The 12,926-nt window shown below is 49.4% G+C and overlaps 2 protein-coding genes across 3 annotated transcripts; one reads left to right on the plus strand and one right to left on the minus strand.

Moving 5' to 3' along the window:
* Window positions 1–4,751: 4,751 nt before the first annotated feature.
* Window positions 4,752–8,343, minus strand: CDIPT (CDP-diacylglycerol--inositol 3-phosphatidyltransferase). 2 transcript variants are annotated; one of them, XM_039884553.1, is made up of 6 exons: window positions 7,882–8,343; window positions 7,653–7,787; window positions 6,669–6,822; window positions 6,131–6,212; window positions 5,587–5,668; window positions 4,752–5,450 (listed from the first exon to the last, which is right to left on the minus strand). In XM_039884553.1, exons 1-6 carry the CDS (start codon window positions 7,922–7,924, stop codon window positions 5,305–5,307), a joined length of 642 nt encoding a protein of 213 aa, XP_039740487.1. In that variant the 5' UTR covers window positions 7,925–8,343; the 3' UTR covers window positions 4,752–5,304. The 2 variants fall into 2 exon arrangements, with proteins under 2 accessions (XP_039740487.1, XP_039740488.1); XM_039884554.1 differs by having other exon boundaries at window positions 8,000–8,336.
* A 375-nt stretch (window positions 8,344–8,718) lies between these two features.
* On the plus strand, window positions 8,719–12,897 carry LOC120620108 (uncharacterized). Its single transcript, XM_039884555.1, has 7 exons — window positions 8,719–8,822; window positions 9,361–9,445; window positions 9,722–9,872; window positions 10,132–10,165; window positions 10,324–10,381; window positions 10,467–10,687; window positions 12,600–12,897. The coding sequence occupies exons 2-7, from the start codon at window positions 9,365–9,367 to the stop codon at window positions 12,619–12,621; spliced, it is 567 nt and encodes a 188-aa protein (XP_039740489.1). The 5' UTR covers window positions 8,719–8,822; window positions 9,361–9,364; the 3' UTR covers window positions 12,622–12,897.
* The last annotated feature ends 29 nt before the right edge of the window (window positions 12,898–12,926 follow it).

Genomic DNA, 12,926 nt, shown 5'->3' on the forward strand with positions numbered 1-12,926 from the left:
TGTTGCCGGAGAAGGATCACCTTACATGTCAACGCATTTTCAACTCATGTAAACAAATTTCAAGGCCTAATGACCTCTGACTACACTATCTTGCGCTAGATCTCCTTAGGAACAACTCTTCACACCTCTCCTGTCAACCTCCACAGCTCTGCCCACTTTATCTCACCTCTTTGAGAAAATAAAAGTAAATCAGGCAGGAGGACCCGCCCCTTCCCTTCTCCTAACTATGGCATTTGGACTCTGTCCTCCTTCCTGTACCCATGAAGCCCAGCTCCTCTCCTGGGCTCCCAAGTCCTTGAGTCCCCTTCTGCATCAATCACCTTTCTCTCCTGCACCACCAATTCCTCCCACTGTCACCGACATACAAACATATTCTACTTTCTCCTACATAGAACCAACATATAAACTTGCCCTTGGCCCCACATTCCTTCCAGCTGCCACCTCTCTTCTTTTTCCTTCACAGCCAAATTTCTCAGTTTCCATTCCTCATCTCTCATTATCTCCTTAAGCCACTCCAATTAGCTTCTGTCTCCATCCCTTGCTTCACGGAAACTGCCCAAATTGGCATCACCAATGATGTCCCTGTCACTAGACCTAGTAGTTAGGTTCTGGTTCGGCCTCTCTCATCATGTGGCACAGTGTCCACCCCCATTTCACACTGGGCTCCTGTGACATGGCCTACTCACTTCTTTCCACCTCACTAGCCATTCCTCAGTTTCCTTGGCCAGCTCTGTTTCCTCTGCTCAGTCTAAATTATGAGTCATACTGGACCCTGTTCCCTTATTCAGCTACATTCTTCACCAGTCTCATGGCTTTAGAACCTCTCTATGCTACTGACTTCAAAATCTCTCCATTTCTGATCTCACTTGAGCTGTGGGCTCATTTCTATTGATTACTTGATGTCTCCACATGGATCGCTAATGGCCATCAGGCTTGGCCATGTGACTTACTCTGCCAATGAAATACAAGGCAGAGTGACATCACCTCCCTTTTCCAAGGTGACCAGCAATATTCCATATAGAGGCTGCTCTATCAGCCTGGGTCCCAGGGAGAAAATGGCATGAAGACAAGACACAGCTCACCTACAATAGATATACAGCAGGAGCAAGAAATATTTGCTGTATTAAAAGATTTGGGGTCGGTGTTGCCACAGCATGATTTGGCCTACCCTGACTGCTACCTGTACCTCACAAAGTTGTGTGATTCTATAAGGTAATAGAGGAAGCTGCTCTTTAATTTGTATGCATGAAGATAGGCTCAGCACCTATCGTATGATGAGGGAGATAAAAATCCACCACAGTGATAGGAAAACAGGCCTTGATGGAAATACAGCTGCACCGGAGCCAGTTTCTAAGTACCAAATTTATCCTTGATGTTCCCTTAAATTGCTCGTAAAATACAGAACAGTGTGATCTCTGATGAAGTTCAACACAGGCTGTTTTTCTCCAGCATTGGAGCAAATGACTTCTTGGTTGAATACCAGATAGAGTGATTGATTTAGACCCTTTGTAAAAGAAAAATCTGTGTCTTTAAACAGCAAAGTCACATTTAGCATAGTAAGATGTTGTTTACCGAATCTATTTTGTCTTCTCCTAGGCCTACAACCCACCTCTATTTCTCCCCTCTACTACGCTCACATAGATGTGGGCATATTCACTGAGTTGTAGCTCATGGAATGTGAGTAGAAGTGGTATTTGCCCATTCCTTGCCTTCTCAAACAAATGAGCCTTGTGCAATTTTCTAGGTGCACTTCCCCTACCTACAGAGTGCTCTTGGAAGGCATACGTTGGAAATAGTGGAACCGTAAGATGGGAGGCCCCAAGTCTCCAAATCTCTGCATCAAGAGAGCTACTTCACAGTCAGAGGCACTGGATTAGGACTTAAGTTAGAAATAACCTATCATGTTTGAGTCACTATACATCTTGTGGTTTGTTACAACAGTTAGGGTACTTTTAACTAATCACAGTAAGAGACCACCTGAGGGACTAGCAGATTCCCGGTGCCCATCCCCGCCCTCTGAGTGGAGTGAGCCATCGGAATGTTTTGCATGGTGGTTATTCATTCAGCCCAAAAGCATATAGTTAAATTCCAGAAGTTATTACTGCACATATTTTAGTCTGTTTGAGCTGCTATAATAAAATACCACAGACTGGGTGGGTAATAAACAACAGAAATGTATTTCTCCCAGTTCTGGAGGCTGGAAGTCTAAGGTCAAGGCATCAGTATGGTTGAGTTCTGGGAAAGTCTCACTTCTTGTTTGTAGCCAGTACCTTCTCACCATGTCCTCACAGTGTGAAAGGGGTGAGAGAGCTCTCAGGCCTCTTTTATAAGGGGCACTGATCCCATTCATGAGGGCTCATGACCTAATCACCTCCTAAAGTCTCACCTCCAAATACCATCACATCAGGCATTAGGTTTCAACATATGAATTTTGCAGGCACACATTCAGACCATAGCCACATATAATGTGACTGCTGTGTTTCCCCAGATCAAATATAGTGATTCCATTTCAGCCTAGACTTTCCTTACCCGCTCCTCCAGGAGGTCACAAGGCACCTGATCCTAGGCTGTCAACACAGGCTTGTGCTCTACAAGTTCCTCCTAGGCTCTGTCCAGCCACTAGACATGGGACCAAAAGGCACCAGGCTAACCCCCAGGCCCCACCAGAGAAGGGGACTCGGTCTTCATTGCTGGCTTCCTCAGGCCTCAGGTGCATATTCTACTTTAATGGAAGAAGCTCCACCTCAGGCCCAATTCTCCCTCCTCTTTTTCAGATCAGATAGCTTGATTTACATAAGTTAGAAACTCTTGATGTCACTGTAAATGGTTAGAGCCTGGAGCCATTCAGGTTCTAGGGCTTGAGCAAGTGCTCAGAGGTCTCCTCTGGCTGGAGGGGAGAGCTGACTCTGGAAAGGTGAAGGTCCTCTCCCACCTTGACTGGGGGCAGGCCAGGTAAGGGGACACCTGCAGAGCTGGAGCGACAGCTCAGCTTGTGACTATCTTCCGCAAGTACAAATCTGTTCCTGTCACCATCCTGCTCTTCAGTGTTCATCCTACAAGTGTCCCCCAGGAGAGTCCAGGTGATTTACTGCAGCATTGTTCATGATGGCAGGACCTGGTTAAACAAATAAATAATGGAATTCTATGTCACCATTAAGAAGACAACTTATGTGGACCGCCTCGTATGGTAAATGTTAAGGGTGCGGGCTCTGGAGCCAAGCCAGCCAGATTGGCCTCCTTCCCCTCAGGACCTGTTTCCTTTCTGGAAAATGGGCAGTCACAGGCTTGTTGCATTTCGTACACAGTATAGCGTGTCCGGCAAAATGAGGTAACATACACAAAAAGAGCTCGGAACAGTGGTAGCATGATAGCAGAACAGCACATATATATGAATTTTAAAACATGAGAAGATATACGTATATACATGTAGACGTGAAGAATTTAGACAATTTATGTAAGGAATGAGTAGCAGTGGTCACCTCTGGGAAGAAGTGAGAGCCTGAGGTGGCAGGAGACTTCATCAGTCTTTTGTAATGTGTACAGTTTAATTTTTTATCATGCGAATATTTTACCTATTATTTCAAAAGTTTCCTTCAATGGCTCCATGTGGCCCTCAAGATAAAGTCCAAATGTCCTACTGGGCTCCTCAGGCTGCCCGATGGCTTCCCCCAATCTCTCACCAGCTCGCCACCCCCAAACCCTAGCGCTTGTTTCAGCCCCATGAATCTCATGTTTCCATTTCCCCAACTGTCCAGGGTGCTCTCTTGCCTCCCTTCCCTCAGCTGAAAATCAGCCCTCGCCTCTGCATTAATCCTTCCCACCCAACCCCTATCAACTTCCTGTTAGATGCCCACCCGCTTCACCAGCACCTAAGTACTACAGCACTTCTTACTCCCATCCCCCAACAAGCACCTCCCTAACTGCATTATTTCTCCCTAGCTGGCCTGTTCCCACCAATCCTAGACCTAGCTAGGGAGTTGAGGCTTAACACACATCTGCTGAATTTCAGCTCTCATGGTCATGAGGGCCTCTTGGCTAAGCTATTATAAGGATAAAACTAGTCACATCTGCAAAGAAGCCCCAGCACAGGATCTGGCATATGGTAGGTTCAATATAGTTCTTAAAAAGCCAGTGCCAGCCAGCAAAGAAAGCTCAGATGGTAGGGGTAGCTGTTAGGGACAGATGCCCAAGACAATGTCTACTATATGGTAGGCACCCCCCAAATATTTAAGAAACTGATTCTCGACATTCTCAGGAAGACTATATCACCTGGAGTTTATTAAAATTGCAGACTTCTAGCCCCACTCCTACAGATTCCAACTATGAAAGTCTGGGGCAGGATCCAAGAAACTGAATTTTTAAGAAATATCCCACGGGTGGTCTAAGGACTGCACCCTGAGAAACCAACTGATCTATTTGTGAATATTAAGCAGCTATGATATGCCAGGTTAAGGATAATCTTCATTGTAGGAAGGGATAGAGAAGGAACAAGAAGTCAGTGCCCTTGTGGAGTTTATATTCTAGTGGGGATAGATAATACTAGGTATACAAATAAATGTAGACAGCTAGTGACTGTCGTAAAAGAAAGCAGGTGGACAAGAGACATGGTATGAGCTTGGATGGCAGCGAGGGCCTCTGAGGTCACTGTGGAATGACAGGAAGGAGTCAGCCAGTAAACACTAAAGAAAAAACAGCCAGATGGATCTTCGTTCTTCCCCAAGTTCCCCTCAACCCAGGCCCCAGTCCAAGAGTATTTCGAAGAAAATGAAGTCCAGGACAGTGAAGCCCCCATCTTTATTATTGAGGCTTTCAGAGCTAGGATAGATCAGATAGAGGACACCACAACAGGGAGAGATCTAGATGGCTCCTTCTCTCCTGGCCACAGTACCTGCAGCCTTCCTCTGGCTGGGGGCAGAAGTCTGACCCTGCTTTTTGGGAAACCTGGCCCCTACCCCATCCCCCTCACTCAAGTGTCCGTAAAGTCTCAGGCCAAGCCAGACCCCAGGGCCGGGCCAGCAGGTATGACAATGGCCAGTCTTCAGACAGGCCTCTTGGTGCCCCGGAAGCACCGCCCATGTGGGTGGGGCCTCCTGAGCAGCCTTCCTGACTTGGGAGTCCAGGTCCTTGGGGATCACAGGGGAGGGACTGGCCTTCAGGATTATGAAGAATACGACATCATCAGAGACTGACCCCCTTCCCAGTGACCCAGATGTGAGCCTGGACCTCCTAGGAGGGAGAGGGGAGCCACATAGCACAGTGAGACTCCCAGGGCAGGTGGGTAGCCAGGGGCTGGAGGTTCTAGAGTCACTTCTTCTTGGCACGGTCTGCTGCATCCAGGGCAGCCATATTTCGGGCAGCTGTGATCAGGTGGATGACACTGATGAGGGACTTGAGCAAGGAGATAGGAGCTGTGATCCAGAGGCCCATTCGGAAAAGACCCACAGAGCCAACTGTAGGAAGAGAGCAAGGGTGATACTGAGAAAATGGGGTGCAAGTGGGGGAGGGGGCCCATGCGTCCACAGCCTTCATCTCCCTGGGCAGGCCAGTACCCCCTCCCATCCTCCAGCCCCGCCCCTCATCTCCTACCTAAAGGTCCCTCGGAGAAACTGAATAGGTAGAGGAGGCAGTAGAAGAGCTCGTTTCCAGCACACAGGGTAAACAAGGCAGCCTGCACAAACAACAATAAGGCTGCTTAAACAAGGGGGAGGGGAAGTGTGATTCCCCCCTACCACTAAGGGACAGGATGAGTAGCTGGGAGGAAAGATGCTGGGGAAATAAGGGCGACGTGGTGGTGGGAAAGAGCGATCTCAGCATATTAGTTGTCTCTTTAAAAATCCTTTCAGAGGCTGCCTCTCCTCTCAGAATAAAGTCCATATTCCTCATGGGTATACCTGGCTTCTCTCCCCTCCTCCCTAAGTATACCTGGGCTCCTGCCCACTTTGCTGCCTAGAGCAATTCACACGGGCCCTCCCAACTAATCCAACCCTCCTTCATATCTCAGCTCATAGGCCTCTCCTCCCAAGATGGCTGCCCTTCCATTGTGCTTGCGCCCTCTCCCAACCCCAGAAAAGGGCACAGCCCAGGACTTGGCACAAGCTGAGTAAATAAGGGAGGGGCAGGAAATGCTCACCCTGGAGGTGTAGTAGATGCGAAGCACTGGATTTCCAGACAGGTCAATCATCTTGTGACTTTCACTGCCTCGGACCACAGAACTTGGGGAGAAAGCAGGGGACTCCATGAATGTTCTTTACCACTGACACTATCTAATCCTTATAGCAACCCCCACTAGGTAGGTACTGGGGTTGCCTCTATTGCACAGATGAAAAACAGGGGTCCGGCTGAGAACTACACTCTTGCCCAAAGCCACACAATTACCTAGTCAGGACTCAAATGCCACATTCAAAAGCCCCCATGCCCCTTCCTGAGAGCTGTTATTTATTTGGAATCCCCGAAGATCCAGTCACAAGAGTTTTACGTATTGCTTAATCCAACTGTAAACAGGACTGAGGCTGATTCAAAGAGGATTTGCCTAGGGTCCTTCAACAAAGCAGAGCCAAAAAGGAGACCTCCCAAAAAGCCGGAGCTATCCCAGGTACCCTTCCATATAGTCTCGCCCCACCCCACTGTAGTGTCTTCTTCAGCTGATTAACACCCCCAGAATCACAGACCTGTGGAGGTGCAGCCAGTGGCTGGCCACATCCAAGCTCATGCTGAGTTGGAATAGAAGGGTGGCGCGAGGGTACAGCAGGGCCAGGTTGACCAGCAGACACATGGTGGAGCAGCGGTCTGTCAGCATGTCCAGCATGGCCCCAAATCGGGTCCCTGAAAAATGGGGACTATTAGTTGGGAAGGGGCTGTTAGGGGGCAGCGGACCTAGGACAGGGGCCATATTTGGTGTACCACTCTGATGCAGAGTCTACAAGATGGAAAATGTCCACCATCTGCTGCCTGGGACAGAAAACAGGCTGCTCTGCATGGAGTGTGAGGTCAATGGGCAAAGGTCACTGTGTCATGAAATGAGAAGGCATGGGAGTTACAGGGCTCCGTCATTACCATCTCTACAAAGTAGAAAGAGTGGCCTGGTTTTGTAATAGAAGGGAATTAAGCTAGCTGTTAAGAAGAACCCCACTGATAGGAGTGTGTAATAGCAAGACTGGAGAGATAGTGGAAGACGGGTCAGAAAGCTAGTTTACAACTCATCAACCCCAGAACCAAGGGTCTAGGTCTCAAAACAAGGAGACCTGAAATCTTACAGGAAGTCTTGGAGTGTGTCTAGAATACAGATTCAAACCTCCAGAAGCCAACTCTTTTCTCTCTCCAACCTCCACTACACATGCCTTCTAGAATCAAGATTGCTGTGCTTGGCACACAGTAGACATCCAGTAAACACGAGATGAATGGATATTAATTCAGAGAGACCTCCAGCACTGCCATGTCCAGTCTTGCTATTACACACTCCTATCAGTGGGGTTCTTCTTAACAGCTAGCTTAATTCCCTTCTATTACAAAACCAGGCCACTCTTTCTACTTTGTAGAGATGGTAATGACGGAGCCCTGTAATTCCCGAGTACACCTGCCCTGAAGTCCTGAGGAGGCAGGAAAAGGGGGCAGCGGGTTTTGTGTCTCAAGACTGGTAGGAAGATGTCTGTCACCTTGATTAAGCACTCTAGCGGCGTGTCCATCGAAAGCGTCCAGAAGTCCGCTGAGCAGGTAGAAGGAGGAGGCCGTGAGGGGGCAGCAGGGCATGAAGTAGAAAGAAATGATGGCGAAGACAATCCGGGCATAACCTTGGGATGAGACGGGGGACACAAGGCGGGATCAGGGAGCCTGCCCAAGGCCCCTTGCCCTCCCGTTTGGCCCGGAGCCGCAGGCAGCACTCACCGATGAGGTTAGGCACAAACAGGAAGATATTTTCGCTTGGCATCGCGGCGGCCCCCTTGCCACCCAGGGCCCGATCCGGAGGTGCCAGCTCTGTCCCAGCCCCGCCGCACGGCCTCACCTTCCGGCCCGGCGCATCTGCCGCGCCAACTGCGCGCAGGACCCGGCTGCTCCTTTCTGGCCCCAGATGTTAAAGCTCGCTGAAGGCCGGAGCATGGGCCGCCCCAGATGTGCGCGGGGCGCGGGGGGCGAAGACGCCCCGTCCTTCCTATGGGCAGATCCTCGCCTTTGCCCGCCCCTCAGGCACTGCAGCCTCCAGCTGCGGCCCCTGCTGCTGCAGCTGTGCTGGGCTTCCGGGAACCTACTCTTCTGCGCTCGCGCTTGCGAAATTTGAGGAAGGAAAAAGAGGCTTAAAAAAAATGGCTGCGGCCCCTTTAAAACCTGCCCGCTTCCTTTTCCTTTTCCTCCCTCCGCCCCCTTCCATTGGCCCGTACCAAAGCACAGAGGGAGAAAAGAGGCAAAGAAGAATCAACGCCAAGCAAAGGAAGGAGCAGAAGAGGAGAGGTCAAAGGAGAAGGAAGCCTAGATGAATATCTCTACTTTCCTTTTTGCGGAAGGTGTGACTTCCTGGAAACAAAGATAAGAAAAGATTCCTCCCTCCCGGCGAGGCAAGGTTATTTAGTACAGTCCACATTTTTCCTTCCCCGCCCCCTCTCTCTCGGGCCTAATTGGCTCTCGCAGGCTCCAGGCTACGAACTGACGGCTAGAGAGGCTGAAGGGCGGCCTAGGGTGTAGTTGCTCCTTGCGTGCCCCTAGTGGTAGGAGAATTAGATCCCAGGCTCCACCCTACGGGGTCCTCCCAAGTTTCTGCAGCCTCCGTCTTTGGAGTCACCGCCCCCAACCAGGGACCTGGAGGTGAGTGGAGGACGAGGACGGAGGAACGAGTGAGACTTGTTGAGAAAATGCTTCCCTCCCCCACTTCAAGCCTTTGGTTCTAGAATCCCTAATGTCCTGGAAACGGGGCTGTGGAACCTCTACTGTCACCAAAGGTTTATAGCAACGGGTAGCGGCGCAGCCCCTGGTCCCCCTCTTTCCTCCCTTCCTCCCCAACTCCAACTCCCCGTGTCCTGCGACCTATAATAGGGACTCCTTAGACCTCCCCGTTTCCTCTCCTGCCGAGTAGCCCAAGATTTCAACCCATCTGCCAGGTCGGGGGCGGCTAATTGGCTGCCTTGTCTTGGGAAGGGCCTTGGGTGGGAAGAAGAAAAGAGAGGCCCCCTGAGCGAAGCGGGGGTAGGGACTGTTGTGGGACGTCCCACCCCACTGCTTCCCCCAGGAAGACTTAAGGCAATGATTTTTGTGAGACAGCAGGATGGTTTATCTAAAGGCCCCGTTTAAATCTGGGTCCCCAGAATGGTGTTGGGATGGGTTTGAGGGAAATAGGCTGGTTTTCAACCTAACGAAGGCTTCAACTGTCCCTAGGGAGATGGAATGCCCTACTACAAGGAATGATGAGAAAAAGAGCAGCCGGCTGTCCCAAGCCGCAACATCCTTCGGTGGAGGTTCGGTGAGCATCGGAGGGGTTCTGAGACTGCAGAACTGCAGAGAGGTTCTGGGGGTGTGAGAGCTCCTAGGCCGAGGACTCTGAGACCTCCTGCGTTGAGATTCTAGACTCAACCCTGAGCCTCCCCTCCCCTTACAGGGCCTTCTAGGCCAAATCTCAAGGTCCAGCCCATCAATACCAGACTCCTTAGATCCAGAGCCCCTGGCCTGGGAGCCCCCAGACCCAGGACTCCCATGTAGGTACTCCCGGGCTGAACTCCTCTGACTTTTCCTTTCCCAGAAGGCTTCATTATCCCGTTCTGAGGAATTCTTGACCCGGATCAGCACAGAACTCACTAATGAGGCCTTGTTTATCGCTGGCTACCACATGAACCCTGTGCCCACTAAGGAAAAACAGACACAAGACCGAGGGACTCAGATATCCAAACATGGTAACCCGCCACTCCAGGGCTGCCGTGTTCAGAGACCCTTCCATCTCTCTAGTTCCAGTCCCTGACTCCCTCCCAACCACGGCTGACCTTTCCAGCTGTCTGTGCCCATCTCCCCCATCTCACAACTGGACTGTGAGTGCCCCCCACCCACTAACCCAGTGCCCACTCCTCACTGCTGGCCAGGAATCAGTCCCTTCCTCCATAGCCACATCTCTTTCTGGCTATGGGGATAGTAATTTCTTGGGGCCTCTACTTTCAGTATTCTTCACCAAGACTCGAGGCACCGACACCCGGTAAGTGAGGCTTCAAGGGAGATGCCCTTTGTCCTGGGAAAAAGATGAGGAGCCAGCAGGGCGGGGAGATTTTTAAACCATGTTAGTCCTATTGTATTCTGTTCTGACCCTCAAATTCAGAGTTCTCAGCCCTCCCCTATCCCTTCCGCCATCTCTAGCTCTGACAGAAACCGTACCCACACCAAAGCACACCTCCTGCCATCCCCTCGTGACAAGGTATGTACTGAGTCCCTGGATGACAAGACCATTCAGTATTAACCAAACATTAAGAGTTTGCATGATATGCCAGTCCTCGATTTAGGAACTTAGGACACAGAAAGAAATGATACAGTCTCTGTCCTTGAAGAGTTCACAATTTAGTATGGCACCAGTCAAGTTAATGGCCAATTACAATATAAAATGGATGAGTGCCCCTAACAGAAATGGAAACAGCGGGAAGAGCACTTATCCCAGCCTCAGTTGGGACAGAAAGGAAAGGAACCATGGAGTACCTACAGAGAGAATTTTCCGGGAAAAAAACAGGTTGGTAGGGGTATTCCAAGTGGCAGGTCTTGTTTGAGCAAAGGCTCAGAGAGGTTAGTCTCAGTAGAGTGAGTGTGAGTATATGTGTGTGTGTTCTTAGGGCAGGAGAGAGAGGTGGGACCAGAAGCAGTTTAACTGGTGGACTATGTAGGGGCGATAGCCAGGGACTAATCAAAAAACCTCATGTGTGCCTTATTGAGATCCTAGCTGAGGAGTCATTGAAGAGTTTTGAGCAAGGGAGGTTGGAATTTTAGATCAGTCACTCTGGTGGTCAATGGGGAGAATGAACTGGAAAGGGGAGAGGCAGGGAGGCCAGTTAGGAATTATTCCAAGAGATTAAGCTAGAGATGATTAGGTCCTGAATTGTCACCGTAATGGTAGAGATGACAGCAGGGGTAGATATAAGAAATAAAGACCAGGAAGATTGAGTTTGGTAATTGATTAGAAATGGTAGGGGGGAATAAAAGCAAGAATCAGATGACTCCTGGCTTTCCAACTTGTGTAACCTGAGTCTGATGATGCCATGTTTCTGCTCAAAACTCTATAATAGTTACACATTTCAGAGTAAAAGTCAAAGTCCTTCAACAATTACAAGGCCTTACTTGATCTCTCTCCTCCCCCACCCCACTCCTGGTTTCCCCCGCTCTCAGTCATGCCAGCTTTCTAATTCTTTCTGGAGCATGGCAGATATCCACCCACCTTTAGACAGATTGGGGTTGAGGCACCCATTTGAACTCCAGGTGGAAATACTCTGTAGACAGTTGGAAATACAGCTTCAAACTCACTGGAGTGGTCTGGGCTGGTGATAGAGATCTGATCTAGGAGAGAGTTAGCAGTTGAAGGGTGTGTGGTTGGGGGGGATTGGTGCAGAGTAAGAAAGAAGAGTGCTCTGAAGTTGGAGCCCTGGAGAACCTCTCCTTGTAAGGGGTTTGCAGAGGAGGAGAATGGGGTTCATGAAGAAGGTAGAGAAGGAACTGATAGTCAAAACGTTTGTTGAGTGTCTATTATGTGTCAGGTCCAGCAGGCCATGGGGATAGTCAAGAGACTGCTACTTCAAATATTGGTAACCAAGACCAGAGGCAAATACAGATGACAAGCCACTGTTCTTGTCCTCATGGAACTGACCCTTCTAGTAGCTTTGGGACATTTGATCTCTCCCAATTGGGCTTTGGTGTTGGAAGCAGCTTGAAGTAGCACAAAAGCCCCAGGCCTGAATAGCTAATTCACTTGATAGTCTTGTGTAAGATGCTTCCCTTTCCCCATATGTCAAATGGGAGCCTTGAGCAAACACTCTGTGAGGGCCCTACCTGCCCATACTGGTTTCTCTCTCCTTTCCAAATGATACTTGACTGAGGACTTCATTCTGAGCTAACTAAACAACCCCTCATCCACCTGCCAGCCCCTCTAGACCCCAGAAACTTTTCCTTCCTCTTCTCAAGAAAGAACATGGAAACTTACAGCTCTTTGAATTGCCCCTTGAATTGTAGGGCATTGTAGGCGGTCAAAAATATTGGATGGGGAATGTGTGACTGGATTGGGGGGGGGTAGATAAATGGGCAAATGAATAGATAGATAAATATTTAATAAGCACTTACTATATACCAGCACTGCTCTAGTGGCTGGAGTATAGAAGTGAACAAAATAGAGTCCCTGCCTTCAAGAAGTTTAAATGGGGAGAGTGGTGTGTGTGAATGATTAGATGGTAGATGAGTGAGTGGTGGATGAATGAGGAATAGATGGACGGGGAATGGTGGGTAGATGTGTGGATGGATAGATAGATGGATAGATGGAAAACGGTAAATTGATAAATAGATGGGTTGGGGATAGGGGTTGGTTGGATAGATGAAGGGTGGAAGGATAAAAGGATATAAGCCTTGGGTCTAAAGAGTCAAAGGCTCTTTTTCTCTTCTAGGGAGCTCTGCCTAGCAGCTTGACATCTGGAGGATGATCCCAACCCTCTTTGGTGCTGCTCTTGCCCTCTCATGCACTCCCCAATCCTATATCTTTAGAACATGCTTCAGAGCTCCTCTTTGACAATTTACTAATCACTTCAGTTTGGGCGAGGACTCCTGGTCATGAGCAGCATCACCTCTGAAGCCTCCAAAGTGTTCTGAAACCATCACACACCTTTTTACCCTCAGCTGGCAAAGATACCACCAGAAATCCAAGGCTTTAATAAAGAGACAGATCCTTCCCTCCTCCCAACTCAAGCAGTGCTCTGGTGTGATTTCTCTGGCAT

Source organism: Pteropus medius, unplaced genomic scaffold, assembly GCF_902729225.1.
Source record: "Pteropus medius unplaced genomic scaffold, Ma_sr-lr_union100, whole genome shotgun sequence".
Classification (NCBI taxonomy): Eukaryota; Metazoa; Chordata; class Mammalia; order Chiroptera; family Pteropodidae; genus Pteropus; species Pteropus medius.

Excerpts from the sequence above, each read along its gene's own strand:
- CDIPT (XM_039884553.1), bottom strand. The coding sequence starts at position 7,924 with ATGCCAAGCGAAAATATCTTCCTGTTTGTGCCTAACCTCATCG. Across the intron at positions 6,213-6,668 it reads CACTGGCTGCACCTCCACAG|TTCTGTGGTCCGAGGCAGTG; the intron begins GTCTGTGATTCT and ends TTTCTCCCCAAG. Across the intron at positions 5,451-5,586 it reads TTTCTCCGAGGGACCTTTAG|TTGGCTCTGTGGGTCTTTTC; the intron begins GTAGGAGATGAG and ends CTCTTCCTACAG.
- LOC120620108 (XM_039884555.1), top strand. The coding sequence starts at position 9,365 with ATGGAATGCCCTACTACAAGGAATGATGAGAAAAAGAGCAGCCGGCTG. Across the intron at positions 9,446-9,721 it reads CATCCTTCGGTGGAGGTTCG|AAGGCTTCATTATCCCGTTC; the intron begins GTGAGCATCGGA and ends TTCCTTTCCCAG. Across the intron at positions 10,166-10,323 it reads ACTCGAGGCACCGACACCCG|CTCTGACAGAAACCGTACCC; the intron begins GTAAGTGAGGCT and ends CGCCATCTCTAG.